Consider the following 19,823-nt stretch of genomic DNA (forward strand, 5'->3'; position numbering starts at 1 on the left):
TCATTCATTTTTTTTTATTTTTTTTATTAAATGTCGATATATAGTGAATATTGAAATGGTATAAAAAAAATATAATATAGGAATAATAAATAATAATTATAAGCTCTTGTAACTCAAGGCTGATGTTTCCATTGGTTAGTAAATAAACCATTGCCAATGATGCAAAATTTAACCATGGGAAATCCTCCTGAGAGGGGTCCTTTAGCTTTTGAAGTCAAAGCATTTTCTAATTAAATGTATGACAATATTTATACATACATGTATATATCATATATAAACAATATTAAAAGTTAAACTACTTAAACTGTTCACCACTTTTAAATTACCTGCAGATCGTCAAGTTAATTGTTTTGCTAGTATTGTTCGCAAAAAGTTTTCGCATGACTTTTGTTTGGCTTGAGTCTCGGAAATATGACTTCCAGTATACATTTGATTATCAATCTATATTTTTTTAAAGAATAATTATTAATCATTAGGTAGGTATATTATTTCACAAAGCATTAAATAAAATTATATCTTACTTCAACTGTAGCTGTATAATTCATACTATTACTTGCATCGACTTGATGCTTTTGTAAGTTAATCGGTTTACAATTGCTTAACTTAGAAAATACCACCAACGGGCTTTTTAGATATATTAATTGAAACATATTCAGCAGTCGCTTTTTATTTTTATTTTCTGTTATAAAGATAAGTGCCGGGTTTAGAACAGGTGCCGTCCTGGCCCCTAGGCCCTCTTAAATATGCCACCGGCCCTACCCTAAGAAAAAAAAATGTAGTAAATATTTATATAATTTTTTTTCCATTTCTAACAAAATTTGCCGCCCTAGGCGTAAATCTGATCCTGAGTTCGGTGTATTAAGCAATGACGGCGCCAGATATTTTTGATTGGGAAGGGCGGATACCAGGCAAAAATTTTTTTTGATGGGGTATTTATGTATGGCTACTCAAAAATCGGTAAAAAATTACACGGAAAAAAATAATAAGGTGATAAACGTTAATTTTGGTTAAAATTATTAAAATAATTGCAGTCTTAAATAAAATATTTTTGAATATATAGGTATAGACATTTTTGAAAGCACATATTATGTGGAAATAAACTATTTACATTTATATTAATTTTTGCACTTACGATTTTGATTTAGTAAATGTTAATACCTACCTATATTAAATAAGTAATAATATTTAAGTTATATTAGTTAATACCTACAATGATGACTGCGGTAAACTAAAATTTAAATTTTGACTTTTGACATTTTTTACACTGTCGTTTTTTACTTGTCAATTTTTTTCTAGGTTACCACATTTTCGGGAAAGTACCTATTGCTAAACATTTTTTGGTTATAATAATATGTTATATTTTTAAATAAATTATCAAAAAATATATCTAGCTTATTATTATCACAAAATATGTACTAAGTGTAGTAAAACTTCAAATTTCCATTTTCTTTATAAACAATAATTTACAATTTATTTATTCATCTATATATTTTTAACATTGAGATATTGAGTTATAGAGGGGCAATGGAGGGGCAAAATCAAATGTTGGGGGGCATTTGCCCATCCTGGCCCCCGTGTAACTCCGCCAATGGTATTAACTATATTCATAAACTAAGACGTATCTTAGTTCATGACTAAATGTCAATAGTCTATATTATTTAACTATTGTTTTGGTCACGATGTAAAGAAAACATTGTGGTTTTGGTCATGCCCTCAACTAGGCTACCATCATCAATATCTGCTTTTATTGGTGTCAGCCAAGCCAATTACCAAAATCATTGACTTAATATGTCTTATAATGTAATTTGCATGATTAAGATTAACTAACTTAGTTAATCATGGTAATTTGTAAGTCTATGATCAAAATCATGAACTAAAATAATCTTAGATAATCTTAGTTCATGACCAAAATATACCATTGTTGATATTATCTAATACGGTTTTTTGTGGTTTTATCACAGTTTTATCTTTGGTGGTGGTGATAAACAACTAACATGTGATAATATTATTATTTAAAATTAAAACGTGCAATTGTGCGGGTCGCATCATCCGAAATTAAAAAAAAACGTGTATTAAATAACGACTAGAAACTAACGATTAACGATGGACTCATTCGATATATTTAAAAAGCTATCAGTTGGCGCAAAATTTAAAAAACCGGAAAAAATTGCGATTAAGCCCGAGGTATTTATTGATAAATTACTGATGACAATGTGAACGTTTTTAACTTTTATTTTTTTTTCTATCACATAGAATGAAAAATCCAGCGCGAAACAGGTTAAAATCAAAACAGTCGGTGATAATGTCCCTCCAGCGCTTTCAACTTTTGACTTGATGAAAAAAACTTATTCTTTGAGTCCAGTGTTAATGGAAAATCTTAACAAATCTGGTTACACTGAGCCAACGCCAATTCAGACTCAAGCTATTCCAGTTATGTTGCAGGTTAGTTGTAAATAACTAGAGAATTTCATTAACATAGGTATGTAAATTAATTTCTTGTTTTGTTAGAAAAGGCAAATATTTGCCTGTGCTCCTACTGGTTCTGGTAAAACTGCCGCGTTCTTAGTACCTGTCATTCATCATTTGAATAAACCCTTAAATAAAGGATTTCGAGCCTTAATTGTGAGTCCTACCAGAGAGTTGGCAAAACAAACGTTAAGGTGCGTATAATCATGTTAAAAATAAAATTTAAATTTAATATTAATGTACCCAATCATTAGTTTTATTATTAATTAATTTTTTTTATAGAGAATGTACAAGACTGTGTGAAGGAATTGGACTACGAGCACATACATTTACCAAAATTAATAAAGACAAAGAAAAATTTAATCCAAAATTGGCTCAAAAATTTGGTAAAGATTATATTAAATACTTGGTTTAAAAAAAAATTATATTGTTTAATGTTTATACTTCATTGTATTAATTAAATTAATTAGACATTAAATGTCCTCAATTGTTTTTTGAAATATTTAATTAATTTATTAATTTACTATTAGTTTTTTTTATTTGTAACTGATATAAAATTATATAATTATTGATTTTTTTTGTAATAACTAAATGATATAAATAATAAATAATCATAGTATTTATATTTAATAAATCCAATAAAGTGGATTTCACTTAATATGGGCACATTGGTATCAGCCCCGTTTACCTTTAATATTAAGTGGTTGGCCATATTAACCGGTGTCCAAATTAGGCGGAATCTATTGTATTTGATACTTTTTGTTGTTGAGATGTAAAAAGTAATACTATTGTAAGTATAAAGCATAAACTATTATACAGTAGATTGGTTATTATAATAGTAAGAGTAGCCTTAATAAGACATAAGTTGTGATTACTAACTTGAGCATCCAACTCAAGCTCACTACTTTATATTTGATGGTATTCTTAAAATCATTATTTCAATTGTAATGGATATCCACTACATACAATAAACATAATAATTAACTATAACAGTCTGCAATATAGTCTTTGAGTTTATTTATTAATTTATCACTAAATCTAAACTTAGATACACCTAATCTAGTTGTAGACAAATATTAAATGCTAGTACACCTGTATACTGTGGCCTATATACCTTAATTTTTTTGTTATAAAACTAATTATAAATACCGTTGCTGATAAATAATTATTACATTTATTTGTGTTATGAATTTCAGATATTTTAATAGCAACACCTAATCGACTTGTGTTTCTACTGCAACAGGAACCACCAGCTGTTGAACTTGACAAGTAATGTTTACTTTATATTTTTAAATATGTAAAATTAATTAAAAATATATTTTAACTCTGATATTTCACATAACAGCATTGAGTGGTTAATAATAGACGAATCAGATAAATTGTTTGAAACTGGAGTTCGAGGTTTTAGAGACCAATTAGCAACAATTTATAAGGCTTGCGGTCCAAATGCTAAACGTGCCATGTTCAGTGCTACATATACAGTAGAAGTGGCAAAATGGTCAAAGAAAAATCTTGATGGTCTTGTAGCTGTAACAGTTGGTAATAGGTATGTTATTGTTATTCAACTAAATAATATGCACAGCCGCACAGGGCAATTCAAAATTTAAATTTTAGCCATTCTGTCATATAAATATAGAGAAAAATGTTTATTATAAATTTTTTTATTTTTTCACAATATTTTATGAGAGTTTTGAGGTTAACATAAGAAATTCAAAGAAAAACTTATAATATTTTTTTCAAACCAAGTATGAACAATTTTTTAAGAGTATTTTGATACATAAAAATTGATATTTAGATGAGTAGTTGAGTAATAACTAATAAGTATTTAAAGTTTAGGTAAAAAAGTATAGGTTCCTATTTAAACTTCCTAAATTGACCCCTAAAACTTGACCTAACATATTGTAAAAAAAAGTATTAAAATTACTAATCATTTTAGATATTTATTAATAAAAAAACTTCCATATTATACACTCTTTATTATGAATACAAGGTTGAATATCAGTGTTGATTTAGTTTTTCACATAACTAACAAAATAATAAGATAGTATCAATGCTAATATGTTCAAAATAAATTGTAGAGTATGCATTTATTATTTATTATTGTTTAGTGTATATTGTTATTATACAGGAACACTACAACTACAACAGTCGAACAAGATCTGGTGTTTGTTGGCAACGAAGAAGGAAAATTAATTGCAATGAGAGATTTAGTGAAAAAAGTATATGTTATAAGCTACAATTAATCTATCAATGTTCTTAAACATTTTTAAATTTTGTTTCAGGGTCTAACGCCTCCAGTTTTGATATTTTTACAATCTAAAGAGCGTGCAAAAGAACTTTTTAGTGAACTTATTTATGATGGAATTAATGTAGATGCTATACATTCTGATAGAACTCAACAACAAGTGAGTTATAATTATGAAAAATAGATATATATTTTGAATAATATAAAACAACTTGTTTTCAGAGAGACAACACAGTAAAAGCCTTTCGTGAAGGAAAAATCTGGGTTTTAATTTGTACAGAGCTTATGGGTCGAGGTATTGACTTCAAAGGTGTAAATTTGGTAATAAATTATGACTTTCCATCTTCAGCTATCTCATATATTCATAGAATAGGTAGAACAGGGCGAGCGGGACGTTCTGGTAAAGCTGTTACATTTTTTACAAATGATGACAAACCAATGTTGAGAAGGTATTTTTTATTTTTATGTAAAATATTTAGCTTGCTATGTAATTAATCTTTTTTTGTTATAGTATTGCCACAGTGATGAGGGATTCAGGATGTCCAGTACCAGATTATATGTTAGAAATGAAACGATTGCATAAGAACACTAGAAGAAAGTTAGAAAAACAATCTATTGATAGGAGTGAAATTAGAGTAAAACCACATAGATATCAAAAGTAAGTTACTAAAACTAAAAATATTTTTCCATGTCAATAGCATGTATTCTTTTAGAAGTATGATGATGTTCTTTAGATATGTCGTATTGATTTTTTCTTAATTTGACTTGCTATTACACTATAATTTTACCATGGCATAGCACAATTATTGTGCACCAAACTAGTAACACGGTTTTTTTTGTCAATCTCATTTTTCAAAACATAACAATAGCATAATTGGCTAACACCTATCATATGAATTATATTCATAATATAATTGTGTTATATTTTTATCAAATAAAAAAGGATCAATGTGTTATCATGGTACTAATTTGGTATGTAATTGTGCTATATTTTTTTAGTCAAGCAACTACTAAAAAAATTCTAATTATGTTCTTATACTTTAACTCTATTTTGAATTTAATTGAACCTTAAACATTTATTAGAACTCTTGTTCTAACCTATCTATACACTAGAAAATCATTTAACATTTTTCTTTTTAGACCTAATACTGATATAAAAGATCCAGCATCATCAAAATCAAAGAAAGAATCAAATGAAAAAAATAAAAATATAAAAGTTAAAAAAAATCTAGTATCAATTATTAATGTTGATCAGACTTCTAAAGTAAACAAGAAACGAAAATCAAATAGTTCAAAGGAACGTAAAGTTGTAAAGAAAATCAAAAAGACATCTGCTTAAACAATTATGTATATATTTTTTAAATAAACCATTTAATATTATATTGTTACTCCATGGTTAGTTTATTACCATGAATTATTAATTAAAAATTAGAACTGGGAATTTCAGACCATTATTTGATGTTAATCTATAAAATTAATATATTGTATAGTGTATATTAACATAAACAGTTATAAAACACATTATTTCATGTTACATTCATAAATATGAGCTAAATATAGGCATAATTTGACTATAAAAATGCAATATATGTTTTAGAACATAAAAGTGTTTAGAATCAGAATAATTTTCATTAATATTAACTCAAAGGTTGAGCAAAATGGTATCGATCGTCTATACTATAATGAAAAGTATTTTTTGTAATTAAATTTAGTTTTACAATATTGTATATAGGATAAATATTGTAAGAAACAATTGGAAAAGTTTTTTTTTTTAATGCAACTATTTAATTAAAAACATTTTCAATATTCCTAACCAAAAAAAAGTACTTTCAAAAGTTCTTTTATTGGCAAACATGAATAATTGTTCTAATTAATGCATTTAAACATGTGAATTGTGCATATCAACTATTTAAGTATTTTTAAATTAAATTATGTTTTTACCAAAAACTGAACAACAATGCGTTGATAAATAAAAAGTATATATTTTATACTTATAACGTATTTAAAATCTGTTTATACATATGTGCTAAAAATATATTTTTTAAATTTTTTTATATAATATAGGTACTTGAATAATAGCAGCCATACTATAGAATTATGCTAAGTATTAGAATTAATTATTTAAAATACATTTTATCATAAAAACATTTGAGTAATTTAGAAGTATCTAAGCTTAAATTTTAAAGCGTCAAAATTACTTTAGTTATTTATTTAAAACAATATTAGGAATAAAACTTTGATTTTTATCTTGGAGTAAAGATTATGGGCCAGTTTTTTTTTTTAAATTCTGGAAAAGCTAAATTTATTTTAATTTATAATTGCATTTTTGTTAATGAAATGTATTAAACAATGATCAACACTTTGAACTGTTTATAAGATACTCCTACATATCCACACAAATCTGTCAATTATTTCGAATAAATGCAAAACAATTATAAATTATAATATGAATAGTTATTTTAAACATTTAAAAATAAATATCGTAAAGTGAAAGTTAAAAAATGTATAGGTTAATGAATAGGATGTATAAAGTTTCAGTTTATTATTATTATTAAAGAATTGAATACTTAGGTATACATTTTATTCTAAAAACTCGACGAATAATTTGCGCATCAATTATTTTAGATCTTGTCGATCGATCTAGGTACTGCAAATATAGGTAAGTGGGTATTTATGACTTTAAAAAATATATGGTCAAAACAAATCTTTAAGAAAAATATCTAAGGGGTCATCTTGTGCCACAAAACTACAAAATTTATTAGAAATTAAGATATTATTATTATATAATATAATCTTCGTTGTGTAATTTTCATAATTTTTGTAACAACATATTTTGAATGACCCTGTTTTGATGTGTGTACCTACAGTGCATAATATTGCTATATTATTATTTCTATAAATTAAAATTAACGAGATATAATAGGTAATATAAGAGTTTATTAACGGCGATCGTAATAAAACAATCACGAGACGAGATCACGAATTTTTATTATTATTAATAGAATGGAATATAATATAATATGAAAGTAATAGAGAACGAAATTGTATTCTCATTTTTATAAGATGTTGTTATAGAAATTATATTATTATGTTCTGGCTTGAAATATTAATGTACGGTGTTATTGAATAACGAATTTGATGATGATATTTCTGTTGCGGATACCCACATTAATAGATTAATTTAATATTAGATTTTTGAGTAAAAAAAAAAAAAACCTCTAGGTAATTATATTTTACGCACGAAAAAAATTAAATAAATAGAAAGTACCGAATTGAAACAACTAGGAGGTGCCTATACATAACTTTTTAATAATATATTTATACTGATCATTACGGATCGAAACCGAATTAATATAAATGTAGAATAATTAGAGTTATGCTATGATGTAGCCAGGTGGGTGTTTTGGGTGTTGCCCCCGTCAGTATGTATTATAATATGTTATGCTTCAGGTATCTAAAAAAAATAATACTATGTAGTCATACGGTTCCATCTCATATTTGATATTATTAATATGAAGATTAATTATTTCAACGGATATAGTGTGTACCTACCTACACACGAGAGAAATGTTAAAAAAGTTCATGTCTGCGGATGGAGAGCTATCATCCCCTATCACACAACAATCACCCTTTGGCTCGTCCTTGTCGTCATCCATCCATTATAAAATTTACTATTTACTCATATAATTGTACATAAGGAGGTATACACATATAAGAGTGATAAATGAATTAATTATTTTTATATATAAGTGAACGGTTGGTAAAATATTTATTAAACTTAAAACTGTGTTTTTAAATCTAGTTAGGAATTATCGGAGTTTAGTAAAAGTTGTCAAACTATAATGTAGTGTAGGTAATACACTATTTGATACGATTATAATAAACGGTTTCACAATAGTCATTATTATTATATATTATAATGACACCTCGTTAAACTAGCGATCGTCGCAACAATCATAATATCGCATACCTATATCATAGGTAACAATTATTTGTCAACGAGGTCAAAGCGGTCCATGGCAAAAGTGGACGAGATCGCAACGTTATGTAAATAATTTTTATGAGTATATAAGTAAACCTAAACATAATATTATTATTAAGTATTCCTATAATCAGATAATTCAGATTTCTATCAAAAAATTATATTTATGGATGAAAATGTTTTTGTTAACTCTAGCCGACGGGTGTATTATATTTTATATAGGTACCTACCTAAGTATAAATGTGTAATAGTACAAAATTGATTTCGTTAAAAAATATGTTAATTATTTTATGCATTACTGAAGGAGTAATCCAATCTGGAAACTGCAGGAGTGATCCCACTTCGACCACCGTAGAGAGTACCTACCTGCAGTATACGTTTTACCTACATAATATAACAAAAATAATAATTACATAAACTATATTAGATTTTGTACACTTGGAAAGTCACAAACGACTACATACGTTTGACTAAACATTATCAGAAAATAATAATTATGTAAGTGTATCATGCGGGATTACGTAAGCGAAAAAGCACTTGTTAAATAATAATGACTAATTTTTTTTTACTCACACTGCCACACATTGCAGCGCAATATAGCAATACGCCAATACACCGTTTGTAAAATCAATTTAGGTTAACTTTTAAATAGTCATTATTATCAGTGCTCGAATCGGAAAAAATTAAGTAGAAGAGCTCAATTCAACAATAAACAAGTGAGTTTACTGCTGTACAGTAGGTCACTATAATTGATGTATTAAATTTGAATCCAATGATACTATGATAGGCATCATTGTATACGAAAAACGATTCTGAACGGAGATGATTTGTCAGCCTAAGATGTAATATATAAAATATATTATATTTTAAATTGGGCGGTGAAAAGGATGGTTTATGTTTTAATGACCTGCAGAATACCTTAAAATTAAATCGTGTATAGAAAATGCCAATTTAAACAATTGATGTCTATATATTCTTATAATTTTTTAATCACAATAACAATAACTCATGAGTAACTTTGTATTAAATTTTTATTATATTTTGATTTAGCCAAAAAAATTGTATCGATATTTATATTAAGAAAACTAAACAAAAACGAATATTTTAAATGCCTATAAATAGCCTTAAAAATCAGTGAAATATTTTGAAAATTATATTATGTGAAGAAAATGCAAATCTTTTGAAATTTTGAATTTTGAAATTGAAATTTTTAAATATCTACCACTTATACTTTTTAAATAATAACAAATTTTTAAAATCGTTTGAGGATAAATCGTTATCTCGCAATTTCGTAAAAATTTTAAATTCAAAAGCTCATAAAATTTTTCCTACAATAAAGCTTCAATTTTTTTCTATAGCTATTCAAAGGGAAACTTATGGAAAACTAAGTGTTGAATTTTTTAACATTAGATATAAATACGAACAATTTTATGAATATGAGACTACATATTTTGATAAGTATCTATATGGTGAAGCCGTGAAGGTATGTCTTGTATCATGTATGTATATTGTATATTCTATGGAATTATTATAATGCGTTCGGCGAGAGAGTGATCATCATCGGTTGGACGGACTGAGCCTTAGCAAATGCGGCGGGTTTACCTATATAATATAGGAACGGTAGAAGCTGTATAAAAATCGTGTTTTCAAATAACTAAATTAAATTTAAATCAAAAATGTTTAAAATTAATTAAATTTTTCAATTTTCTTATTGACTGCAGTATTGTTGATAGAAATTTTAATTTTAAACCCATATTTGATAAAAAAATGAATTCTTACATTAGATTTTACCATCACCTCATTTCAATTTATATTTAAAAATAATAGTTAGGTACGCCAAAACTACACCAAAATGGCAAAATTTCCCTTCCATAAATATTAGCACTGCAGATAAACGTATTTTTTTTTACAATACCTAGTACCTACTATACTAGTCTGCAGGAAACAATCCAAAACACATTCATCTTTTTTTTTCAGGACGATTTCCTAGAGTCACGCATTTAATAAAATAGTAATTTAATATTGCAAACGTTCAGTGTTTTTAAAAATAATATTTTTACAATGTCTTGGTAATAATATTGCTATAATAATAATAATAATAACGAAGCTGTAACTAGTGTAACTAGTGTTCAGGATTGTAGGACTATAGGTTTATATTATTATACTTAATTTTATATTAGGCATAGGTAATACACGAAAATACTGTGCGTAACAGCGACGCCTTCTACCAAACAGGTAGAGTGGGTCGTAGGAGTAGTACGCGCCGCACGTACAATAAGTCAGTTTAAATTGCTACTGTTTTGAGTGAGTTTTATGTAACAACAATTAGGCAGGTACCATTATCTTTCTCCGATCGACGTTGTAACGAAGCTATATGATTTCTGAAAGTCTGTACTAGAGATCGGATAGCGCATAGCTATAATGTGCCTAATGTGTCTAATATGTAGAATGGTAGTTATTGTTTTTTAATGGTAAAAAAAAAAAAAAAGAAAATAATTTCAAATATTCTAATTGTATTTTTAGACTTACCAACATCACTATAGGTTTTGGCTATGGTAAACATAGTTCTGCAGGCTTTATTTAAAGTAAAGTATAACACTAACTGCACTACGAAATAAAAACGTGCTGATTACAAAAGTTTACATAAAATAACTGAAATAATGCCTAGTAAATATCATGGGTAATTTTTAGTAGGTATCAAAATAAAAATAGTTTATTATTTGTAAATGATTATAGTGTTAATAATTTGTTTGTTGACAAAATGATCGTTGTATGTAAATTATATAGGTGTATTATATCTTAGATTTTGAACGAAGTGATGAAGATATTGATTTTACAATGATGTGAGCGTGTGTTTTTTATGTCTGTATAGCATAACTTGTCAAAATAATGTTTCAATTTCCAACTTCGGGGGTGGTTTCCGATGGCAAAGTGAATATCCTTGGTGGATACAGATCAAAAGTAAACATTTTTTAACAATTTTCAAAAAAATCGCGAAAAACCAAAAAAAAGAGTGACGGAAAAACGGGGATTTTTACGCAAAACCAGTTTTTAACCAAATCGATTTTTTTATATGATTGTAACTCAAAAACTAATCACTGTAAATACTTGAAATTTTCACCACATGTTTATATTAGCGTTATATATACACGGTTAAATTTTAAAACTATTTTCACTTTTTTCAGCTATTTATAGACAACTGAAATTTCTATCTTGTTTGTATAAATGGTTAACAAACCAAGGTTTTTAATATTCTATGAGTCGACTGACATAAACGACAAAAACACCCATTTATTGTAATGCAGTTCCTTAAAATATTTTTGGCGGCATTTATTACAACTAATTCGAAATCTAAGTGTAAATATCTTGGAGCTGGATACATATCATATAAATGGGTCATGATCTAAGCCCTAAGGCCTAATAGTTACACACCTATTTTTTGCTCGCGGTTAGGTTAGATTTTAAGTGTTTTAACAGTTAATAAAGAAAATAATGTATTTAATTTAAATTTCACTTATACAAATATATAATATTAAATGGATTATATTATATTACATAACTTTATTGTATGGAACTTTATTTTGCTAATTTTTTTCCATTAGTAAATATATAATCTTTAATAATCTTTAAAGTTTAAACTAATTCTATTACGACAATAATAATATAGGTACCTATTTGAAATGTGTTACTTGATAAAAAGAGCGTCTACACTTTATATTAATTTAAATTTGTTGTATGTATTTGTATTTATTTAATATTAAGAGTTTAGGTCTAGACACCATATTATTTTGATTCTTCTTTGGAGACTTCCAAGTATCGAGTATTAGTTAAGTGTTGAGATAGGGGGTTAATGTGATTTTCTAATAGAGGACAATAAGGTTTAATATAATATAATAGAATACATTTTTGAAACAATTTTGATATTGTGTAGGTCTGTGTGAAGCAGTAAGTGGCGAGGCCAAGCTATTTTAACACAAGAAGCAAAGATTTTAGTATACCCACCCAATATTTTATCAAACATAAAAAAATGATGTGTACATACCTAATATTATATTAAATAAAAAACGCAGTACGCTTTTAGAGTTTGTATCACGAATATAGAACATGATACAATTATTTTTCGTTTAGACACATTGATAATAATAATATACTAATTTTAAACGTATTGACATTTAATATTTAACAACGTACTTCATAATCATGATTATCTTGTTGCCTATTATTATTTCATTTATATTTTATTACCTACTTCGTTAAATCTAGTATGTACAATGTAGGTACTTGAATGATAAATTTTAATGGCCGCTGAAGTGTGATTGGATAAGACGGATAAGTATAAAGGGGCTTTAGGTAGGATTATAGTTTTTACGACACTGATTAGGTATTGAATATTTTCTATTTTTCTATTTTTCTTATGTGTTTTTGTTGTTTCGTGTGATCTTTACTAGTTCACGGTTTTATTTTTGATTTAGGTTTGTATTAGAACTTTGAAATACGGGAATGTGGAATGACATATGTGATATAAAAATATTTCTAGATTCTACACCAAGGTATAGAATTAATGTTGGTAGGTACATGTTAATGTCAGTTATACTGTATAACTTGTACACTTCCACTATAATATTCAGGAATCCCGAATTAGGTCATTACTAACACCGTCTGGAAAAACGGATACAATAACAAGTAAGAAAATACTCTCATATTAAACTCAATAATATTTTATTTATATTAATTAATAAATATATATTATGATTGCATTTCTATCGTGGTGGTATCATAATTAATATTCCATTTTTTTTTTTTTACTAAATCATTGATTAACATAATTTTAGTGTTAATAAATATAAATTTTTTGTGTTAATTTATTTGTGCAATGTTTCAACTGTAGGTATACATTTATATATTTAATCTGCTAATTTTCTAAAAATTATTTTTTTTCTATCTTAAATTTGGAAGTATGAAACACAATTTATTAATAAATTTACACAAACCATAAGGTACATTATAAGTTGCCTTTATTATATTATATTATTCATAATAATTTATGTTATATTTATTATATAGTAATTTCAACCAATATTTATACTTGTAAAAAATAGGTATGTATAGATTTAGAAGAATTATTAGTTATTCTTACTAACTTAAACTTAGAATGTACTAAACATTTATAAAAACTTGTAACATGTTCTTGAAAACTATTTTTATAAAAAAAAAGAAATGGATGATACTGTAATGGAAAAATCAACATGTAAATCAAATGATCAGAAGAAGGTTATGACACTTAAAAGGTGTGAACAAAAAACATATAAAAATAGCTCACACATAGTTGGAGCATTTAAAGTCCTTCAATCTTTACAGCAGTATGTTGAGAGAAACTTAATTTTTAGCTGCTGACAAAATAATTTTAAGCAACAAATTTCTGTTTTTAGAGATCAAGTTTTATGTGATATTGGAATAGAAACGGATGATGGTACTATAATATTTGGACATAAAATTGTTTTGATATCAATTAGTACATATTTCCGTAAAATTTTCACTGGTTCTAATGAAAGAAATAAAGATCATATTAACATAAAAAAATTAGATTCAACTGCTCTACAACTTTTGATAAATTATATTTATACTGGCGAAATCATAATTACTGAAGGCAATGTAAAGGTATAAAATAAATAAATATTTAATTTTTATACAAAGCCATAATGAATTACATGCATTATTGTTGCTTTCTCAAGGTATTGTTACCAGCCGCAAATTTTTTACAGTTAGACTATGTAAAAAACGTTTGTGTTGAGTTCTTAAAAACTCAACTAGATGCTTCAAACTGTCTTGGTATCAAAGCATTTGCTGACTTACATGACTGTATGGAATTGTCGAAAATGTCTCAAACATATATTAAAAATAAATTTTTGTATGTATATAAGTATATCAGATTTAATTTTTTAGTTTTTTCAATAAATTGTATAAATTAAAAAAAAAAATCAATTTCAGAGAAATGGTTAACTATGATGAATTTCTATCTTTATCTTCTGTAGAAGTAATTAAATTAATTTCCTGTGATGACATTTTTGTTCAACAAGAAGAAAAAGTAAGCAAACAAAATTAATAATAATGGTATATTTGAATTTTATTCACATACATATATAAAATATATATTTAGTTTAAATATAATTTTGTACCATGGTTATTTGAAAGGATTATAATTGAATCACATTTATCACAAACAAAAATAATAGTTGTGATGTTGTCCAGGATCTAGAAAGGAGATTTAGTCATATATATTTTTAATTTGTATTAACAATAACTGTTATTTACAATACTTAACATTTAAAAATTAGATTATATTATTATACTTAAAATTTATTTTAAAGTACAATAACAGCTGACAACCATTGAAAATTATATGAATACACTGAGTACAGTACATATTGACAATTCATCATATATTATATAATAATAAGCAATAACATTAAATTGATTTATTGTAGTTATTTGAATGTGTAATTCATTGGGTGAAATATGATATGGATAGTAGAAAAGATTTTGTTCCTGAACTAATGGAACATGTACGTTTGCCATTAGTCTCAAACCAGTATTTATTAGACAATGTACTTCATGAACCTCTTCTTAAAACTAGTCCTAAATGTATGTTTTTCTAAACATAAATGTGGTCATTATTTTTAATTCATATATGTTATTATTACAATAAATTTAGGTAAAGACTATATAATTGAAGCATTACAATTTCATCTATTAAAGTATCTAGAACCCTTAACAGTCTCACAAACGATTCGGAGAACACCTAGACAGTCTATTGGTTTTCAAAAAGTATGATTCTGTTGTGGTTAATTTAGAAATTTCTCTTCATACAATTATTTTATTAATTTATATCTTCCAGGTTATTCAAGCTTATTGGTCTCTAAAAGAGTCTAGTGTAATTTACTGGTATGATAATATTTGGCAGCCTGCCCCAAAAATGAGTAAACATTTTGATGTACGTTTCCTAACTGTAATCAAAGATCAATTTGTATTAGCTGTGGGTGATGTTGATATGGTATTAAATCGTCAACCTATTGAAATGCTTGATGTTTCTTTAAAATCACCTCGTTGGATACCTATGATGGACATGTTAGTTAATCGCAGATTTTTTGGAGTTGGTTCACTAGATAATTGTGTATATGTTGTAAGCCACACTAATATGTTACATATTATTTATGTTATAAATTTATATGTTATAATAATTAATAGATTGGTGGACTTAATGAAGCGAATTGTGCATTAAATAGTGTAGAGGTTTTTGACGTCAATACCAATAAATGGAAAATGGTTACAAGTATGTCTACTAAGAGATATTCTCATGGTGTTGGAGTACTCAATAATCTCTTGTATGTGGTAAGTACCTATAGGTTTAATTTTTAAGTTTATATGTGTTGCTTAATTAATTTGTGTAGGTAGGAGGTTTTGATGGTCTAAAGTCTTTAAACTCGGTCGAATGTTATGATCCCAGCCTTGATACATGGACACCAGTAGCAGCAATGTCTAAATGTTGCAATTCATGTAGTGTTGGTGTCTTAGACGGTGTTTTATATGTTATTGGAGGAAGAAATAATTTAAGATGTCTCAAAAGGGTTGAAGCCTATACACCGAGCTCTGGAGTTTGGACTACTATTGCTGACATGTATTTGGGCAGAATGAATTCTGGTGATTTATTTTTGAAGAAATTTCTGATAATAATGTTATTAAAATGTTACTATTTTTAATACAGGAGTAGTTGTATCAAATGGTTTATTACATGTTATTGGAGGAACTGACTATACAGGAAATCTGAATTCTATTGAGATATACAATCCAAAAACCAATACCTGGTCATTGAAACCATTGTCAACAGATATTGGTATTTGGTAGAATTTATAGTGGAGTTGTTGTTAACCCCACCTTTTGAGTGCCATAGACGCATATATCCGTCCACCATACAACAACCGTCAAGTGCCATAGACGCATATGCCCGCATACATAGCATAATATGCGCCTTTGCTTGTTAAAATCATTTGCTGCCGTTATCAGTACTAAAATGTATACCAATAGATTACAAATTCAAAGACGAATCCAAAAACGTTCAATAAAATAATATCGGATTAATATCGATGAAGTTATAAGTGAATTAATTAATTTGTTCTACCAGTGATAACCAAAATGTGTGTTTATCAATTTTTCGTATAAACCTTATACATATTATTATTACTATTTTTTTTTTAAAAATAGTGTAGTTATTGTAGTTATTAAAATTATTATTATCATGTATTGTATAAAAAATAAAAGTTGTGTTACCAAAAGCAAACGCTAAATCATTTACACCGCATTCGTTAACATTTTAAAAACCACTGTACGCTGAATTTTAAAAGTACAATAACTTTGGAAAAAAAAATTTTTTTTAATCATTTAATTATTCAATAAAGAAAAATAATAAAATGTAAAAAAAATAAAAAAAAATGCAAAAATAATTCGGTCTGACGGGTACCACTGGTCAAAATTAATTTGGCACTCAAAGGGTTAATAGGCCTCCAGGTTTTAAAATTTATAGTGATTAATTTGTGTACCTTTAATATTATATTTCTATTTGTATATAATTTGTATTAATAAATTAATTGATATTGAATAATTTATAGATTTTTTGTATGTGTAATTAACGGTCATAATGTTTTCATAAAGTTAAAATTTTCTATTGTGAAATAAAATAAACAAGTTTAAGAATTATAATTTTTAAATTATTCTCTGTGTGGATAAGGCCTAAGGTTTAAAAAAAAATACGCCACATGGAGTACCTCATGCAACATTAAAGTTGATATAATATCGATTTTTATAATATACCAAGGTGGTGAAGAAACTTGCATTGCAATTGAATACAAAGTTCCTCATAAGTAAGTATTACGGTGATTCAAATATTATAAGAATATATAGGCACATTTTTTTTTTATTAGATTTTGAACGGAGTGATGAATGTATTGATTTTACAATGATGTGTGTGTTTTTTTTTTTTTGTGTCTGTCGACAACATTTGGAGCAGTAAAAATGCTTCGATTTTTGACTTCAGCCCCTCTTTGAAAAGGAAATTGAATCTAGTTGGTACTTTGGGGGGTCAAAAGTTAAAAATATTTTTGGAATGAATCGAGAAAAACCCCCAAAAAATTAGGGAAAAACGGGATTTTTTACGCAAAACCAGTTTACGTCAAAATCAAATCAAATTATTTTGCTATAACTCAAAAACTAATCGATGTAAATACTTGAAATTTTCACCAAATGTTTATATTAGCGCTCTCCGTACACAGTTAAATTTTTAAAGAATTTTGACTTTTTTTGAACTATTTATAGACAATTGAAATTTTCAATTTTTCTAAGTATTTTTTTTTTAAATAACGATAAAAATTTTTTGCCTGACCAGAAAATCTTGAAAATTTAACACAAGGTTTCTTATAAGTTGTTCTTAAAGTGATAAAAAATAATCCGAAATCGTTAGTCACAATTTTTTTTTATAAGTTCTTAAAGTTCGAATTTATACGAAATATGTCAAAATTGCGAAAATGTTGTGGTTGGAAAATCGTAAAATTTTTTTCTTTTATAACTAAGTTTTGAAAATTTGGTACAAGGTTCTCCATAATTTTTTCTTCAAATATCTGTAAAAAAAACTCTACCCGGATTTAGACAAAAAAATTTTATAAGTGTTTAAAATTTAAATTTTTACAAACCAATATTGTCAATATTGTCAATAACTTAACCGTGTTAAATAACGATTTATCCTCAAACGATTTTAAATATTTGTTATTATTCAAAAAGTATAAGTCGTAGATAGTTTAAAATTTTATCAGTTATTTAGATTGGCATTTTCTTTACATTATTTAATTTTCAAAATATTTTGAGTTTTTTTGAGCTATTTATAGACAACTGAAATTTTCAATTTTTCTGAAAAATTTTTTTTGAAGTGTCGATAAAATATTTTTGGCCCTATCAAAATAATTGAAAATTTTATACAAAGTTCCTCATGTGTTATTCTTATAGTGATAAAAAAATTATAAGAATACATAGGCACAATTTTTTTTTATTAGCATTTGAAGTTCAAATTTTGACAAAAATTCGTCAAAATTATGAATATTTGCAAATTATTTTGTAGGTATAATTCATAAAAATGTTTGTATGGGTAGATAAGAGTTGAAAATTGAATACGAGATTTTTCATAAGTTTAGCTTACAATAATTATAAAAGAACTTAAATGTTGGTGTATTCAGGCCATTAAAACATAAACCACCTTTGTCCTTTTTCACCAAAAACTGGAAATTATATCCTAGGCTGACAAATCATCTTCGTTCAGAATCGTTTTTCGTATACAATGATACCTATCATTGCATTCAAATTTAACCTACCCTAGTCCGAGGTCAACCACGCCCCCTAATGTACAGTAGAACAGTACCCACTTGCCCACTTTTAGTGTTTGAAGTTCAATAAAATTTTTTTAATTTAATAAAAAATTATTTTGTAGTTAAAATTTATAAAAAAATTTGTGTAAGTATCTAAGAGCTGAAAATTGAATACACGAGTTTCCATAAGTCTAGCTTACAATAATTATAAAAGAACTTGAACGTACGTTGGCCAATTAAAAAAAATTAATCATTAGTTTAAATTTTTACGAAAACCTAAATTCACTCGTAAAATAACGATTTACTATCAAATAATTTTAGGTTTTTGTTGTAGTTTAAAACTTTTAGTCGTGGAAACTTGAAACATACAACAGTTGTTTAGATTGACATTTTCTTTACATGATTTAATTTTGGAGTATTCAGGTCATTAAAACATAAACTATCTTTTTCACCACCCACTGGAAAATATATCCTAGGCTGAAAAATCATCTCCGTTCAGAATCGTTTTTCATATACAAATATACAATGATACCTATCATTGGATTCAAGTTTAACAAATTAATAACAGTGACCTGCTGTACAGCAGAGCGTTACTCACTTGACCGACCTTTTATGTTTTTGTTTATATATATATTAATTATCGAATGTCGACGATCATGGCCAATTTTCTTAAACTCTCCGTAAATTCTAAATAGCATAACATTTTAGATTTTTGTTAATTTTG

At 26.5% G+C, this 19,823-nt stretch overlaps 2 protein-coding genes across 2 annotated transcripts; both read left to right on the top strand.

Moving 5' to 3' along the window:
- Window positions 1-1,999: 1,999 nt before the first annotated feature.
- LOC114125719 (probable ATP-dependent RNA helicase DDX52) lies at window positions 2,000-6,099 on the top strand. Its single transcript, XM_027989486.2, has 11 exons — window positions 2,000-2,184; window positions 2,254-2,442; window positions 2,509-2,660; window positions 2,749-2,852; window positions 3,663-3,735; window positions 3,812-4,012; window positions 4,595-4,685; window positions 4,749-4,871; window positions 4,934-5,160; window positions 5,223-5,369; window positions 5,852-6,099. The coding sequence occupies exons 1-11, from the start codon at window positions 2,104-2,106 to the stop codon at window positions 6,048-6,050; spliced, it is 1,587 nt and encodes a 528-aa protein (XP_027845287.2). The 5' UTR covers window positions 2,000-2,103; the 3' UTR covers window positions 6,051-6,099.
- A 6,980-nt stretch (window positions 6,100-13,079) lies between these two features.
- Window positions 13,080-17,349, top strand: LOC114125718 (ring canal kelch homolog). The gene is made up of 11 exons (XM_027989485.2): window positions 13,080-13,376; window positions 13,909-14,053; window positions 14,123-14,351; window positions 14,426-14,601; window positions 14,682-14,778; window positions 15,179-15,335; window positions 15,406-15,518; window positions 15,589-15,873; window positions 15,939-16,082; window positions 16,142-16,391; window positions 16,456-17,349. The coding sequence occupies exons 2-11, from the start codon at window positions 13,911-13,913 to the stop codon at window positions 16,593-16,595; spliced, it is 1,734 nt and encodes a 577-aa protein (XP_027845286.2). The 5' UTR covers window positions 13,080-13,376; window positions 13,909-13,910; the 3' UTR covers window positions 16,596-17,349.
- The last annotated feature ends 2,474 nt before the right edge of the window (window positions 17,350-19,823 follow it).

The sequence above is a fragment of the Aphis gossypii genome, chromosome 1, assembly GCF_020184175.1.
Source record: "Aphis gossypii isolate Hap1 chromosome 1, ASM2018417v2, whole genome shotgun sequence".
NCBI lineage: Eukaryota > Metazoa > Arthropoda > Insecta > Hemiptera > Aphididae > Aphis > Aphis gossypii.